At 70.6% G+C, this 15,442-nt stretch overlaps 2 protein-coding genes across 2 annotated transcripts; both read right to left on the bottom strand.

The window, feature by feature from the left end:
• Nucleotides 1–122: 122 nt before the first annotated feature.
• On the bottom strand, nucleotides 123–5,346 carry SAMD14 (sterile alpha motif domain containing 14). Its single transcript, XM_032134323.1, has 10 exons — nucleotides 5,246–5,346; nucleotides 4,147–4,198; nucleotides 2,928–3,085; nucleotides 2,482–2,740; nucleotides 2,323–2,410; nucleotides 2,044–2,118; nucleotides 1,815–1,965; nucleotides 1,414–1,521; nucleotides 1,183–1,338; nucleotides 123–583 (listed from the first exon to the last, which is right to left on the bottom strand). The coding sequence occupies exons 2-10, from the start codon at nucleotides 4,184–4,186 to the stop codon at nucleotides 428–430; spliced, it is 1,191 nt and encodes a 396-aa protein (XP_031990214.1). The 5' UTR covers nucleotides 4,187–4,198; nucleotides 5,246–5,346; the 3' UTR covers nucleotides 123–427.
• A 1,058-nt stretch (nucleotides 5,347–6,404) lies between these two features.
• PPP1R9B (protein phosphatase 1 regulatory subunit 9B) lies at nucleotides 6,405–14,987 on the bottom strand. The gene is made up of 10 exons (XM_032134322.1): nucleotides 13,299–14,987; nucleotides 11,193–11,325; nucleotides 10,981–11,101; nucleotides 10,766–10,870; nucleotides 10,360–10,495; nucleotides 10,124–10,276; nucleotides 9,989–10,042; nucleotides 9,557–9,786; nucleotides 8,844–8,940; nucleotides 6,405–7,531 (listed from the first exon to the last, which is right to left on the bottom strand). The coding sequence occupies exons 1-10, from the start codon at nucleotides 14,586–14,588 to the stop codon at nucleotides 7,478–7,480; spliced, it is 2,373 nt and encodes a 790-aa protein (XP_031990213.1). The 5' UTR covers nucleotides 14,589–14,987; the 3' UTR covers nucleotides 6,405–7,477.
• Between the last annotated feature and the right edge of the window lie 455 nt (nucleotides 14,988–15,442).

The following is a 15,442-nucleotide window of genomic DNA, read 5'->3' as shown; positions in this document are numbered from 1 at the left end:
TGGGGGCCGCGTTCGGGGCTGGGGGGGGGGGGGGCGGGGTTCACTCCCCGCCCCCAGGTTTGGGGGTGCCCGTGGGGGGGGGGGGGGTCGGTCCCCCCCCGTGCCAGGGGATGCCGGGGTGGGGGTGGGGCTGCTGGGACCCCCTCGGGGGGCGGTGGCGGGCGGGGGTGACAGGGCGAGGTGGGGGTGTCCCAGTGCCCTTTGCATCCGGAAAAGGGGCCCGGGGCGGGCGGGGAGGGGCCGGCTGGAGCTGGGGGGGGGGGGCGCAGGGGCTGCTCCAGGCGCGGCCCCGCCCGGCCCCGCTGTCCCTCGGCCGCGTCCCGTGTCCCCCGGGCTGTCCCGGACACCGGGGGCGGGCGTGTCCCGGGGTGTCCCCGGGGGTGTTCGGGGGGCTGTGGGTGGGGAGGGGGTGCGGGGTCCCCCCTGTTCAGCTCCTCCGCTGCTCCTGGTCCTTCTTCTTCTGCTTCTCGCGCTGCTTCTCCGCCTTTTCGCGGGCCTTGCGCTCCCGCTCGGCCGCCAGGCTCAGCTCCTTCAGCCGCCGCTTCAGCACCGCGCGGTCCTGGGAGCTGCCCACGCCCAGCGCCTGCGGCACCGCGGGCTGGGCCACGGCCGGACCCTCCCCGGACCCTCCCCGGACCCCCCCGGACCCCCTCTGCCCTGCCCGGCCTCGCGGGCAGCCCCCCAGGGACCCCCCTGCACAGCAGCAGCTCCCTGGGGTTCCCAGAACCGCCCGCCCGTTCTTGGGATCCCCGGAGCCTCCTGCCCCATGGAGCCGCCGGCTCGGACAAGGGGGTTTGGGTACCCATGGAATACCCCTCTGGGGTACCCCGAGCCCTGCCAGACCTTCCTGCCCCATGGAACACCCCTCTGGGGTACCCCGAACCTTCCCAGACCTTCCTGCCCCATGGAATACCCCTCTGGGGTACCCCGAGCCCTGCCAGACCTTCCTGCCCCATGGAATACCCCTCTGGGGTACCCCGAGCCCTGCCAGACCTTCCCGCCCCATGGAATACCCCTCTGGGGTACCCTGAACCCTGCCAGACCTTCCTGCCCCATGCAATACCCCTCTGGGGTACCCCGAACCTTCCCAGACCTTCCTGCCCCATGGAATCCCCCACTGGAGCACCCAGATCCTCTCGCCCTCCATCTTTTGGGGCCCCTGGAGCCCCCCCGGCCCCGCACCTTGAGCTTGGCCCCGTCGAGGTGCAGCAGGCGGGGCCCGTCCACGCCGTGAGCCGAGAAGTCCCGCACGTAGCGCTCCAGGCCCAGGCTCTGCAGCCACTGGCCCACCTGGCCGCACGTCCAGCCCGCGGCCGCGCCCGGCGGCTCCTCCAGCAGCTGGACACAGGGGTCAGCCGGGGGTCCTCGGGGCTCCTGGGGTGGGGACACTCACGCCCCCCGCGCCCCCCTCACCTCGTCCGAGGACTGGGACAGGGTGTGGTAGGGGTACGAGCACTTGGGGGAGCCGGGCAGGCGGGGGCTGGCGCTGGACGGCGGCGAATCCTCGCTCAGCGTCGAGTCCTGGGGCAGCGGGAGGGGCTGGACCCACAGCGGCCCCCCCAGAGCCACCCCACAGCACCCCATTGCAGCTGGGCTGCCAGACCCCTCGGAACGATGATCCCCCTAAAGCCATCCCGGCCCCTCAGGGCTTTGACACCCCCACAGAGCCACCCGGACCCTACGGGGGGGCTTCGAGTCCACTCCCTGTTGTTACCTGACCCTATGGGGCTTTGTCCCCTGTTCTCAGAGCTGCTGTCACCTCCTCTCTCAGAACCCCTGAACTCCCTACAGGGCCCCCCGTCCCCGGCGCTCACCTGGGATTTGGCGGGGCTGAGCCCCTCGTGCCGGGGGGAGCCCGCGGGGGACGCGGAGCCGGGGGAGCCGCAGCCCCTGGCGCTGTCCGAGAACCAGGAGAAGGGCAGGAACGGCGACCCCGAGGGGCGGCCGGGCCCCTCCGCCGCCTCCCTGGGGACAGGGCAGTGTCAGGGCATGGCGGCTGTCCCCAGGCTGTCCCCCTGTCCCGGGGGCTGGGGGGTCCCTCACCTGCTGCCCATGGACAGGCGGTTGCTGCTCTTCTCCTTGCGGCTCTTCACGGAGGACGCTCGGCGCAGGGTGACCCTGGGGACAGGGGTGGTGACCTGAAGACTGGGGCACCAGGACCTCTTCCATCCATCCGTCTGTCCATCCATCCATCCGTGCCTCTACCTTCCCCCTGTCTCTCCATCTATTTTCCCATCTTTCCGTTGCACTTCTCCATCCCTTCATCCATCCCCCCCTCCATCCCCTCCCATCCCTCCTTCCCCGCCCAGGGCAGGCTCTCACCCCAAATCCAGGAACTTCCTCCGCGTTTTCTTATCGAGCCCCACGGTCGGGCTGGCGGGCTCGGGGGGGCTCATGTCCCGGCTGTCATCTGCGGGGGTGGGACAGGGCTGTCACCCACTGTCCCCCACAGGTGTCCCCGGGGGGCTCGGGGGGTCTCACCTTCGCTGTGCTGCCGGGGCCGGGGGTCGCGGTGAGCGAAGCCGGGGGAGCTGTCGGAGCTGGGGCAGGACTGGGGCGCAGGGGGGCCCGACAGCCCCTCCTGGGACGGGGTGTTGGTGAGGGGCCGGTAGCGGCTGAGGGGGGGTGTGGGGGCCGGGGGGTCCCCCGGGCCCGGCCGTGCCACCCCTGGCTCGAAGGAGAAGCCGTCGGTGCGGGAGAAGGGCGAGGGGGCCGGGGGGCTGCCCTCGCCCTCAGTGCCCTGCGGGGACATGGGCAGGGGGGGTCAGACCCCTGCACCCCCCGGGGCTGTCCCATGGACCCCCATCCCTGTCCCCAAACATGGCATCCCCCAACCCCATCCCTGGGGTCCCCAATCCCTGTGACACCCCCAGCCTTGGCATCCCCCAGTGCCACCCCCGGTGTCCCCGGTGTCCCCCTCGTCTCACCGCGGCCTCGGGCCCCTCGTCCCCCTCGGTGGAGCTGGCGCTGTCGCGCAGGCGGGAGCGCGAGGGCCGCTGGCGGCGGCCGCGGGCCAGGAGCCGGGCGCGGGCCTTGTGCAGGCTGCTGTCCAAGCGCGGCGTCTCTGGAACCACAGCGGTAAAATCTGGGAGTGAAAGAGACACCGGGGCAGAGAGAGACGGACAGACGGACACCGGGATGGGATGGGATGGGATGGGATGGGATGGGATGGGATGGGATGGGATGGGATGGGATGGGATGGACGGGGAGAGAGCAGGGATGTGGAGATGGACAGAGGGATGGACAAGGAGGGAGATGGGGATGGATGGAGGGATGGATGGAGGGACAGGGAAGAGGAGAGAGATGGACAAATGGAGAGGTGGGAACAAGGAGATACAAGGGAGAGATGGATGGAAGGATGGATAGGAAGGATGGATGGATGGATGGACAGATGGATGGAGGGATGGGAGATGGAGGGAGGGATGAGCAGGGAGAAGGGCACAGGGAAGCATCACAGGCAGTGGACAGACGGTCAGGGAAGGCCAGCCCGGTGGAGAGGGGACAGAGCAGGGACAGAGGGACAGTAGGGACAGGGACAGGGCAGGAGAGTCAAAGGGCAGGTGGGGGATCCCAGGGAGACAGGAGGGGGGACAGGGAGAGGGGAGCATTGGGGACATGGATGGGGCACCCCAGTGGGGCGGGACAGGGGACAGGGGGACAGAGAAAAGTGTTCAAAGAGATGCCCTGGAATGGGGACAGAAGAGTGGGGTGACCCTGAGGACAGAGTGTCCCTGTCACCCAGGAGGGACACACTTTGCCCAGGTCCCACTGGGATCCCCCCAGTATCCCCACCCTGCTCTGACCCCTGTACCCCAACCCCGCCCGAGGGGTGGCTCTGGGCCATGTCCCCCGCTGTGTCCCCAGGTCCCAGTCACCCCACGCACACCCCTGTGCCTGTGTCCCCATTCCTGTGTGCCCTGGACGTGTCCCCATGTCCTTGTCACCTCTGCACCCCCGTGCGTGTCCCCACGTCCCCCTTCCCATGCTCGTCCCTGTGTCCCCAAGCACACATTGTCCCCAAGCCCAGCTCGGGGTCCCACCCTCAACACAGGAGGACACTGAGGGTGGGTGGGGACCCACGGGTGGCTCTGCACCCTCCGCACCCCACGGGGGGTTCTGCGCCCCAGGGCCCCCCCAGGAACTCACCAAAAACCTCGTCCGTGTCCTGCAGCTTGGAGACCGACATGGTGGGACAGGGCTGGGGACAGAGGGGACACTCAGGGAGGAGGGAGCAGCCCCTCTGTGCCTCCCGGTGTCCCGCGGTGGCGGGGGCTGGGGACCCTCTTTGCAGAGCAGCCGGGAAGGGGTTAAACCCCCCCCCGGCCCCGGTGGTCGGGGAGTCCTGGGGGGGAGGGCGGGGGCAGCGCCGGGAGGGGCCGGTACCGGCGGCGGTGCTGGAGCGGGAATGGTGTACCCGGGGTGGGGCTGTACCGGGAACGCTGATCGGGAATGAGTCTGTACCGGGAATATCGAACCGAGGGGATGGGGCTGTCCCGGGGGAGGGGCACTACCGGAGATGCTCTACCGAGGCTGTACCGGAGCTGTACCGGGATTGGGGCTGTAGCCGGGTTGTACCGGGGCTGTACCGGGGGCCGGGGCTGTACGGGATTGGGGCTGTAGCGGGGCCGGGGCTGTAGCGGGATTGGGGCTGTACCGGGCCGGGGCTGTACCGGCATTGGGGCTGTACCGGGGCTGTAGCGCGGCTGTAGCGCGGCTGTAGCGGGATTGGGGCTGTACTGGGGCTGTAGCGAGGCTGTAGCGGGGCCGGGGCTGTACCGGGATTGGGGCTGTACCGAGGCTGTACTGAGGCTGTAGCGGGGCTGTACCGGGATTGGGGCTGTAGCGGCGCTGTACCGGGCCGGGGCTGTACCGGGATTGGGGCTGTAGCGGGGCTGTACCGGGATTGGGGCTGTACCGGGATTGGGGCTGTAGCGGGGCTGTACCGGGATTGGGGCTGTACTGAGGCTGTAGCGAGGCTGTAGCGGGGCCGGGGCTGTACCGGGATTGGGGCTGTACTGAGGCTGTAGCGAGGCTGTAGCGGGGCTGTACCGGGATTGGGGCTGTAGCGGGGCTGTACCGGGCCGGGGCTGTACCGGGATTGGGGCTGTACCGGGACTGTACCGGGATTGGGGCTGTACCGGGATTGGGGCTGTAGCGGGGCTGTACCGGGATTGGGGCTGTAGCCGGGCTGTACCGCGGCCGCTGTCTGGGGGTGACGCCCTGCCCGCCCCCCCCCGCCACTCACCCGCGCTCCTCGGGCATCCTGATCGCCCCCGGTCGCCTCCCGCCGGGCCGGGCCGGGCCGGGGTCGGGCCGGGCCGGTGGGAGCGGAGGGCGCTGCCGAGCCGGGCCGGGCCGCCCCGCCGGGCCGGGGGCCGCGGGGGGGGGCACAGGAACCCGGAAACGGCGGGGGCGGGGTCTGCCCCGCCCGGAGCGAGCCCGGTGCTGAACGGACACGGGGGGGGGGACACGGGGACACCGAGGGACAGCGAACACACGCGGGGGTGCTGAACGGACAGCGCCGGGGGGCACCGAGGGTACGGGGACACCGGGCACGGAGGGACACGCGGGGGGTGCTGAAGGGACAGCGACCGGCGGGACACGGGCACGCCGGGCACCGGCACACCGGGGACACCCGCCCGTCACCGCGGCCCCACCCTGCCCAGTGCCCACCAGCCCAGCGGCTCCTCCCAGTGCCCCCCCAGCCCTGCCCATTTCCGCCAGTGCCCTCCAGCCCTTCCCAACCCTCCCAGCCCACCCAGTGTCCCCCATCCTGCCCACTTCTCCCCACGACCCCAAATCGCTCCCAGCCCTCCCTATTCCCCCCATCCTCCCCAGTCCCCCCCGTGCTCCCCCAGTCCTCTCCATCCTGGCCAATCCTCCCCAGTGCCCCCCATCCTCCCCAGTACCCCCCATCCTCCCCAGTACCCCCATCCTCCCCAGTGCCCCCCATCCTCCCCAGTGCCCCCCATCCTCCCCAGTGCCCCCCAGCCTCCCCAGTACCCCCATCCTCCCAGTGCCCCCCATCCTCCCCAGTGCCCCCCACACCTCTCGCCGTGACCCCAAATGATTCCCAGTCCTCCCTATTCCACCCCCCGACCCTTCCCAGTGCCCCCCGGCCCATCCGCCGGCAGAAGGAGGCGGGGGGGGGGGAGGCCGAGGCCGCGTTTATGGGGCGGGGGGGCCGCGTTCGTGGGGCGGGGGCGCGGCGGGCGCTGCAGAGCGGGCGCGGTGCATACATAGGTACATTATATATAGTATATACACCCACAGGTACACGTGTGAGATTAAATAACCCCGGCCCCCCCCGGGGCCCGCGCTCCCCGGACCCCCCCTTAAATATCCCCCTCCCCCCTCCCCGAGTGGCTCCAATCCAGTCGGACCCCCCAGCCCCGCGCCCCCGCCCCCCGCCCCACGCGCCCCCCCCGCCTCCCCTTCCCAGTATAACCAGCTCTGGCTCCCAGTTGCCCCCACATCCAGTTACTGTCGGAGACTCGGGGGCGGGGGGGGCAAAATAGAAATGAAAAATAAAGGGGTTCCCCCCGGGCCGAGAGGGCGGGACCCCCCCGGGCCGGCTGGGGGTGGCCGGTGGCCGGTGGTGGGGGGGTGTCCCAGCCCCAGAGAAATGCTGTGATTTTGGGGGGGGCGGTATTTACAGGTGGGGGGGTGGGAGCATCGCCTCCACCCCAGAGGGGACCCCGCGTGTCCCCCCCCGCCCAGGGAAGGCGAAAGCCCCGGGCACAGGGGGGGCAGTGGGAGGCGGGGGGGCACCGGGGTGTCCCCACAGAGGGGTGCCGGGCAGCCCCCCATTCCCGGGGGGGGGCAGTGGGGCTGGTGCCCCCCCGTCCCGCTGCGGGGGTTGGCAAAGGCTCACGTGCCCGGCGACGGTGGCACTGAGGGGGAGGGGGAGACAGTCGGGGTCCCTCCCCCATGGCGATGGTCGCGGGAGGATCACCACGATGTGGGGCTGGGGGCGAGTCTGTGGGGGGGGCAAAGGCCACCGGGCCCCCCCGGCCGCGCTCCAGTGAGTCCCAAGAGGAGCTGGGTCTGGGGGGGCTCCCAGTGTCCCCCCCTCCGCTCCCCAGTATGGCTCACATTTGGGGTGGGGGGGACATTGTCCTGTGTGTCCCCCCCAGCGTCCAACCAGGTGCCAGCTGTGTCCGGGGCCGGGGGGGGTCACGTCGGGGGGAGGGGGAGGCCTGGGGGGGGCCGCGCCCCCCCCGCGGGTCCATCACGTCACCACGAGACTCACACTGGACACAGACACGAACGCGGGGTGTCCCCCCCGGACCCCCCCTCCGCGAGCCCCCCCGCTGTCTGTGCCCCCATGGGGGGAGTGGGGGGCACCAGGAGGCCTTGGCGGGGTCTCGCCCCCTCCCCGCTGGGGGAGGGCTGGGGAAGGGGAGGGGGCAGGGCCGGGGGGGGGTGGGGGAAGAGGGGCCCCCCCAGCCCGGAATCGCTGCGGTTTGAGGGTGGTTTAGGTCGGGTTGGAATTTTTCAAAGTCTGCAGCTTGGCCTCCAGTTCGGAGATCTGAAAAACAGCAAAGGGGACAGGTCTCAGCGGGGGGGGCCGGGGGGGACACACCGGGGCGGGGGGGGGGACACGGGGACACGGGTGGGAACGTGAGATGGACCAGGGGACACGGGGTGAGGACACAGCGATGGGGACACGGAGATGGGGGGACAGGACGGGGGGGACAGACGGGACAAGGGGGGCAGGACATGGGGGAGACCGGGGGGTGGCACAGGGGGGACAGGAGGGACAGACGGGACACGGGGGGCTGGGAGCACAGGGGAGGGGCACAGAGACGGGGATGGGGGACAGGGGTGACTGAGGGACACGTGGGGGGCACACAGGGGACACAGGGGTGACCGCGGGGGCACAGGGGGCACACAGGGGTCAGTGGGGGTCACACAGGGGACACAGGGGTGAATGGGGGGGGCACACGGGGGGCACAGCGGTGACTGCGGGGCACAGGGGGCACACAGGGGTGACTGGGGGGGCACACAGGGGACACAGGGGTGACTGGGACACAGGGGTGACTGGGGGGCACACAGGGGGGCACAGGGATGGGCTGGGATGGGGAAGGGGCTGCAGGCAGGTGCTGGGTGAGTCTCTGTGGGATGCCAGGGGACATTTTGGGGGTGATGGAGGTGGCTGTATGGGGGGGCTCTGCTGGGTGTTGGGGACCTCCCCGCTGTGCCCTGGTGCCCCCCGGCCGGGCAGGGCCGGCCCCTCCCCTGTGACCCCCTGGGCGGGATCCTTTGGGATCCGGTGACCCCGGGGGACCCGCTGTGCCCCCGCACGGCCCCGGCCCCACGCTGGGGCTGGCGCGGAATCCTGGGGCCCGTTGGGGGATCCAGCATGACCAGCATGGGATCCCGACGGGAGCGCGCCGGACCCCGCCTGGCGCCGGTCACCGGGATCCCCGCGGATCCCCCGCGCGCGGCCGGGATCCGCTGCCCCGGGAGATTTTCTCGCTCCGTTAGGGGATGTCAGGCCCCACAGCAGGACCCCGGGCGGATCCACTGCAATCCAGAGCGGGATCCAGGGCCGGGAGGAGGCTTGGGGTGCCCGAGCAGATCCCGAGCAGATCCCGGGCGATCCGGCGGCGGGAGCAGGGTCCGGTGGGAGCAGATCTCCCACGATCCGGCGTGGGATCCGCGGCTCAGTCCGGAGGGAGCCAGTGCCCCGCACAGCTCCGGGGTCCGGCGGCCGAGCAGATCCCCGGGGTCCATCGCTGGCGCGGCGGGAGCGGCGGGGCGGGGCCGGGCCGGGCCGGGCCGGGCCGGGCCGGGCGGGGGGCTCAGGGACATCCCGCGTCCCGGCGCCCCGTGCCCACCTTCTCCTGCAGCTTCTCCATCTCCTCCTTGTGCGCCAGCTCCGACTCCTCCAGCACCCGCCGCTGCGCCGTCTCCTTCTTCAGGAACTCGATCTCCCTGTGGGGACCCGCAGGGGTGGCTGCACGTCCCCGCGGCCAGGGGACATCCCGGGGACCCCGGGGCTGGGTGTCAGGGCAGGAGCCCGCTCGGCGGGGCTCTCCCAGAGAATGGGCCGTGCCCAGGAAGGAGCTGGTGCCCCGCGGATCACGGAACCAGGGAATGGTTTGGGTTGGAAGGAGCTTAAAGCTCCTTCCCTGTCCCAGGGTGCTCCAGGCCCCGTCCGACCTGGCCTTGATGGATCCAGGTCAAGGGGGAGGTGATGGTCCCTGCCCAGGGGAAGGTCCCTGCCGATGGGCAGAGGGTGCCCAGAAGGGTTTGGTGCCCCAGGGACGGGTCTGAGTCCAGGGGAAGGTCCCTTCCCAAGACGGAGCCGGCTCCCCAGGGATGAGCCCACGCCCAGGGAAGGTCCAGGGCCAAGGCCAGAGGGTGCCCAGGCTGGATTTGGCACTGCAGGGATGTGTCCCTGCCCAAAGGAGGGTCCGTGCCCAGGGACAGAGGGGTCAGAGCCCCTCAAAGGGTTCCACACCACAGGGACAGGGACAGGGGCTGCCCGGGGGATGGGACACCCTGGGGACAGGTCCCTTCCCGAGGGGACACCGGGAGCTGCCCTCACTTCTGCTGGTACTCCTTGATGAGCCGCTTGGCCTTGCTGTACTTGCGCTCCAGGGTCTGGTACTGGGCCTGGGTCTCCTTGAGGTGCTCGTCCACGGCCTGGCACAAGTTCTGCGCCTCCATCCAGTAGCCCTCGAGCTTCTCCATGCGCTCCTTGTTCTCCTCCACGCTCTGCTCCAGCTGGGCCTTCTCGGCCCTCCAGCGTGCCTTCTCCTGCTCCAGGCACTGCAGCTGGGGACAGGGGTGTCACCACGGGGTGTGGCACAGACAGGGAACAGGGATGGGATATGGCATGGCACAGCATGGCACAGCCAGGTGACAGGCAGGAGGGCGTGGAATGGCCCGTGCAGGGCAGCTGGAGAAGGACATTTGGGGTGCCAGGGCAGCTGTCAGGGTGTCCCCCCACCCCCAGGCAGCCGGGACCCCCCCTCACCTTCCTCTTGAGCTGCTGGATCTCAGCCTCGGTCACGGCATGTTTGATCTGGAGCTGTGGGAGAGCCAGGGTGGGCACGGGGTGGGCACAGCCCCCTGGGCGGGCACCCCCTGCCCTCCCCCAGCCCCTCCTCACCTCCTTGAACTTGTGCACCAGCTTCTCGGGGTCCATCTCCACGGGGGACAGTGTGTCCTCGTTCTCGGCCAGCTCAAACACCTCGATGGCCATCTCCCCGCTGGGGAACATGGGGCTCATCTCCTCCTCCTCGTCCGTGGCGTATTCCCCGGTCTGCGGCGGGCACGGGGTGGGGTTGGCACCTGCGGGTGCTGCCCCAGCCCCGTGTCCCCTCCCAGCTGGCGCTGTCCCCTCACCTCCTCGTCATCCTCGGTGTACTGGGTGTAGCGCTGCTCCATCATCTCCCGCTGCCACCGCTCCTGCTCCAGCGTCTGCTGGATCAGCTGCGCCACCTCGCTCTGCTCGCCCGGCTTCTCCCGCCCGATCAGGAACCTGGGGGGCACCGCGGGTCAGGGGGCACGGGGGGCACCCAGGAGGCACGGCCAGGGGACGTGCCTGCAGTGCTCCCGGCAGTGGTGGGTTTAGGGGGTGCTGCGGGGGCTGGGGATGAGTTGGGGGCACTTTGGGGAGCACCAGGGTGGCACTTCGGGGCGAGATGGGGGGCTCTGGGGACAGGCTGTGGGGCAGGGATCCCCAGGGGGCTCAGCACGGACTGGGGGTGTCTCGGGGCTCCCCAAATTCCGCCCAAGCCCCGGCTCGTACCGGACGCGGCCCTTGGTGTTCCTGAGCACGGAGGCGGCGAAGCTCTGCGTGACCCCCACCAGGCTGGTGCCATCCACCTCCACGATCAGGTCGTTCACCTGGATCCTGGGGACAAGGACACCGTCACGGCCCCTCATCAGCTCCGGGGCACACCTGGAGCCCCTGGCAGCTCCCAGGCCAGCCCCAGCCACACCGGAGGCTGCTCCCAGCCGTACCTGCCGTCCCGGTGGGCTGCCCCCCCTTCCGTCACTGTCTTGACGAAGATTCCCAGCTTCTCCAGGCCCATGTCGGCCCCTGCGCCCATCCCGATGATGCTGATCCCGAGCCCTTCGGAGTCTGCGGGGACGCAGAGCCGTGTCCTGGCGGGGTGGCACCTCCAGGGTGATGCCCCGCAGGGCTCCGGGGGTGGTTTGGGGGCAGGACCCACCTTTCTCCAGCTCCACGGGGAAGAGGTCGAGCCTCTCCACGCGCTTCTCCAGCTCGTACTCGGCCGAGGCCGCCATGGGATCCACGTCCTCATTGCGGCGGTCGTAATCCTCGTTGGAGTAAGTGCTGAACACCTGGGGGATGAGGGAGGGCTCAGCCAGGGGCAAACCCCACAGGAACCCCCCGGGAATGCTGGGCTGGGACTGAGCCCACGAGACACAGGAGAATCCCCATCCCAAATCATGGAACATGGAGCAAGGGGGAGCTGGGGGAGGACAAAGGGGTTGAGGATGGTTCTGGGAGAGGGCACGGTGCAAGGAAGGAAGGAAGGAAGGAAGGAAGGATAAAGAGAAAGATGGGGCACCTCAAATCCCTGGGGATGCTGACCCCCGTTGTGGGGCACCCCTAAACCCTCCCCGGCCGAGCTGGGATGTGCCACCAGGCCGCTGTCCCCAGGCTGGTGCCACGTCCCTCTCCCTGGGGGCTGCCGGGGAGGGGCTGGCTGGGCCTGGCAGATGTCCCTGGAGGGGCCCCGGCCCCGCGGTGCCGCCGGAGCGAGTGGATTAGGGATAACACACGGGGATAAAGCCTGGCCACAAAGGGTATTAGGGATGAGTGTCAGGGGACAAAGCCCAGTGACACCCACGGACGGGCAGGACCCACCCGAGTGGCACCCAGGGGTGACAGGGAGGAGCAGGGCGGGGGACACGCCAATGTCCCCCTGTCCACAAGAAGTCCCTGGGGGCCTGTGGGGTTCCCTACTCATCCTGCTGTGCCCCCCACCCTGTCCCCATGTCCTGGGGGATTTGGGATGTGTGGGGGGCCTGGAGTGGGTTCCAGGGGAAGGGGCTGGGCTGTGTCCTCAGTGCTGGGCTGGGCGGGGGTCCCCAATGTCCCCACTCCCCCAGCGGGTTTGGGGGGCTCAGCATCACCCGGGCAGGGGTCTGGGGTGCTCGGACACCTGGGTGCCCACCCCACCCACCCCCTCTGGTGGCCCCTCTCCCCCATGCTGAAAGGCTTTGGGGTGAGCAGAGCACCCCAAAAAACCCATCCATAGGGTGAGCAGAGCACCCTAAAAACCCCTCCACGGCCAGGGCACCTTTCCCAGGGCCGGGCTGGCCGGATCCCACGGGACCACGGCTCCCCCCGGCGCGCAGCCCCCCAGCACACGGCCACCACTGTCCCCCGGCCGGGCCACGGCGGTGGCTGTCCCCCGTCCCAGGTGGGGCCACCCACCCGCTCTGACTCAGAGCCAGAATATAGGCCGGGCTCTAAAAATAACCCGGCCCCGGCACAAAGCAACCGCTGCTCCTGCGGTCGGGGGGATCCGAGCGGGAGGGAACACCCCAAAATAGCTGCACGGCCCCTTTATCCCCCCCCTCCCATCCCGGGTGCAGATCCCGAACCCCGGAGGATCCCTGCCGGGAGCGGGGGGTGCTGCCGCCCACCCGGCCACGCTGCCGAGGCACTTCCCCTTCCTTCCTCCCCTTCCTCCCCTTCCTCCTCTGCCTCCACTTCCCGAAACCGTCCTGGGCACCGCGTTGGGCACACGGGGGGGGGGCACATCGCCCCCATCGCCACCTTGTCCCCAGGGACCCCCGGGCTGGGAGGAGCCCCGGGCCCGAGGGATGCCCAGGACCGAGGGTGGCCCAGCCCCGGCCCCCAGCACCTCACACCGGGGTATTTCGGGCATCCCCACCCAAAATATCGAGCGGTTTTGGCCCGGCCTGGGCACCGCAGGGGGCTGGCAGCGTGTGCTGTGTCTGGCCCACCCCAGAGGGTCCCGGTGCCACCTGTCCCCATCACACCGGCCCTGGGGGTCCCTCATTTAGGGGGGACCCCCCATGCCTAGGCATGGCCCTTCATCAACCAGCTCATCAACCAGGCCCAGGCCCTGCTTCCCCCAGCACAGGGACAGGGACAGGGACAGGCAGGATTCCATGTCCCAGGGGGATGGGGACACAGAGCCCCAGCCCCCTTTTCTGTCCCGCCAAAGGGGTGATTTTGTGGGGTCACATGCCCCAGTCTGAGCTGCCCCTCACCCTGGTACCCCTCACCCAGGTGCCCTCCCTCCCTCCCCAGCCGCCCCATGCCCCGCCAGGCTCACCTGGATGGGGGCCGTGCTGAACTGGATCTTGCGGTTGGGGACGGGCTCCTCTTCCTCGGACAGCCCCGGGATCTCTACACAGCCCGACTCAGGCTCGTACAGCCCTTCGGCCTCGTCCTCCTCCTCCAGCCCGCTGCCCCCCGAGTCCTCCCCGAGCCCGCTGTAGGCACTTATGTCCACCAGGTCCGCCTCGGAGAAGTCCTCCTTCTTGGCCTCCTCGGAGCCATCGCCCTCCTCCGCCCGCTCGCCCTTGACGCCCTCCTCGCCCGCGGCCACCCCCGAGCCCCCGTCCAGCCGGGGGGCTGCGGCCGCCGGACCCTCGTCCCCTTTGGCCGGCTGGGGCGCAGGCACCGCTTCACCCGCCACCGCCGCCTCCTCCTCCTCTTCGTCCTCCTCGCCCTCTCCGCTCTCCTCCACCTCCACGGGCTTGATCTTGCAGACCTCCTGCACCCTCGGCGCGGCCGCCGCCTCCTTCTCCGCCGGCCGCCCGCTCTTCCCCGCCGCCTTCTCCTCGTCCGGTGGCCGGGCACGGGCCGGAGTGGTGTGGCCATCGCCCGGGCGTGCGGCCTCGGTGCCAGGCGCGAAGACCCTCGGCCGCTTGGCCACCACCTTGGCGTTGAGCGGCACGGCCGCCCTGCCCTGCGCCTTGTGCAGGTTGTTCCTCAGGTCGGCCTTCTCGAAGACGGCGCTGAGCTGGCTCACGGTGGGTGACACGGCATCGGCGTCCAGCTTGTCCAGGGACTCGGTGCTGCCATTGAACCTCACCACCACGTCCAGCTTGCGGTCCTGGAAGCCGGCGCGTTCCTTGCGCAGCAGCAGCTTGGTGGTGGTGGCCTTCTCCTGCGGGCTCCTCTCGAAGATCTTGCGGGTCTCCTGCAGCTTGGAGAAGGGTTTGTCAGGCTTGGAGTCGAAGCGGCTGACGCGCTCCGAGACGCTGGTGCCCAGCTTGAGGAGGCTGCCCTGGTCCACGGCGTCGCCGAGGCTGCCGGCGCGGGGCAGGGACAGGCGCACCGGTTTCTCCTTGGCCTTGGCCAGGTCGCAGGCGCCCTCGGGGCCGGGCGCCGTCCCCATCTGCAGGAACATGTTCTTGATCCGATGCACGTTGGAGCCATACTTCTTCCCGCGGCTCTTCTTGCCGTCCTCGCCATCGGCCTCCTTTGTGGGCGCCAGGGCCTGGATGGTGGCCTCGTAGGCGTTCCGGTGCGGGGACGCGCTGCGCAGCCCCCCGGCCCCCGCCGCGCCCCCGGCCGAGGGGGACCCCCCGGCCCCGCCGGCCTCGGTCCTCAGCATGGTCCCGGCGCCCGCATCGCTCGCCGCCACCGCCGCCGCTGCCCCCGGCCCCGCTACAGCGCCATGGGCGGGGGGCTGTGCCGGGGGGCTGTGCCGGGGGGCAGCGCTGCCCCGGCCCGGTCAGGCCATGGCCATCCCGCGGGCCCCTCCGCCGCGGCGCTTCTTCCTTCCTGCCTTCCTTCCTTCCTCCCTCCTCCTCCTCCTCTTCCCCTTTCTGCGCGCCGGTGATGGAGCCGCCGCCGCCGCCGCGCTCTGCCCGCCCCGCTGCCCGCAGAGCCCTCTGGGTCTGAGCAGCGCTCGCTCTTCCTCTTCCTCAGCCGCGCTTCGGCCTCAGCGCCGCCGCCGCCGCCGCAGCCCGGCCATGGGGACCCCCGCGTGTCCCCTGCGGTCCCCTCCCCACGCCCGCACCGGGGTCCCCTCCCTGCGGCGGGGCCCCCCCGGCAGCCGCGCTGTGCAGTGTGGGGCCCCCCCGCCGGCTCGGCCGCTGGTGCCACCCCCCAGCTCTGTCCCCGTGTGTCCCCCGTTCTGTCCCCGTGTGTCCCCCCCCCAGTTCTGGCCCCACGTCCCCCTCCAGCTCTTGTCCCCATGTCCCCGTGCCCAGATCGGTCCCCCTGTGTTCCCCCAGCTCTGTTCCCGTGGCCCCCCGAGCTCTGTCCCCATCTCCACCCCCCCCCCCAACAGTTCTGTCCCCATCTCTCTCCCAGCTCTGTCCCCGTGTTCCCTTTTTTCCCCCGGGTTTGTACCCACCCCCCTGGATCTGTCCCTACATCCCCCCCATCCTGTCCCCACATCATCCCCCATCCTTCCCTCATATCCCCCCGAATTTGTACCCGTGTCCCCCCATCCTGTCCCCG

This window comes from Corvus moneduloides, chromosome 26 (genome assembly GCF_009650955.1).
Source record: "Corvus moneduloides isolate bCorMon1 chromosome 26, bCorMon1.pri, whole genome shotgun sequence".
NCBI classification, from domain to species: domain Eukaryota; kingdom Metazoa; phylum Chordata; class Aves; order Passeriformes; family Corvidae; genus Corvus; species Corvus moneduloides.
This window is presented reverse-complemented; position numbering and strand designations above follow the sequence as displayed.

Bases quoted from the DNA above. Each gene is read 5' to 3' on its own strand.
- SAMD14 (XM_032134323.1), bottom strand. From the start codon at position 4,186: ATGTCGGTCTCCAAGCTGCAGGACACGGACGAGGTTTTTG. The intron at 1,522-1,814 runs GTGAGCGCCGGG...CCGCTGCCCCAG, and splicing joins TCAGCCCCGCCAAATCCCAG to GACTCGACGCTGAGCGAGGA. The intron at 584-1,182 runs GTGCGGGGCCGG...GCGGTGCCGCAG, and splicing joins TCGACGGGGCCAAGCTCAAG to GCGCTGGGCGTGGGCAGCTC.
- PPP1R9B (XM_032134322.1), bottom strand. From the start codon at position 14,588: ATGCTGAGGACCGAGGCCGGCGGGGCCGGGGGGTCCCCCTCGGCCGGG. The intron at 10,043-10,123 runs GTGAGGAGGGGC...GCTCTCCCACAG, and splicing joins TGGTGCACAAGTTCAAGGAG to CTCCAGATCAAACATGCCGT. The intron at 8,941-9,556 runs GTGAGGGCAGCT...GGGTCCCCACAG, and splicing joins ATCAAGGAGTACCAGCAGAA to GGAGATCGAGTTCCTGAAGA.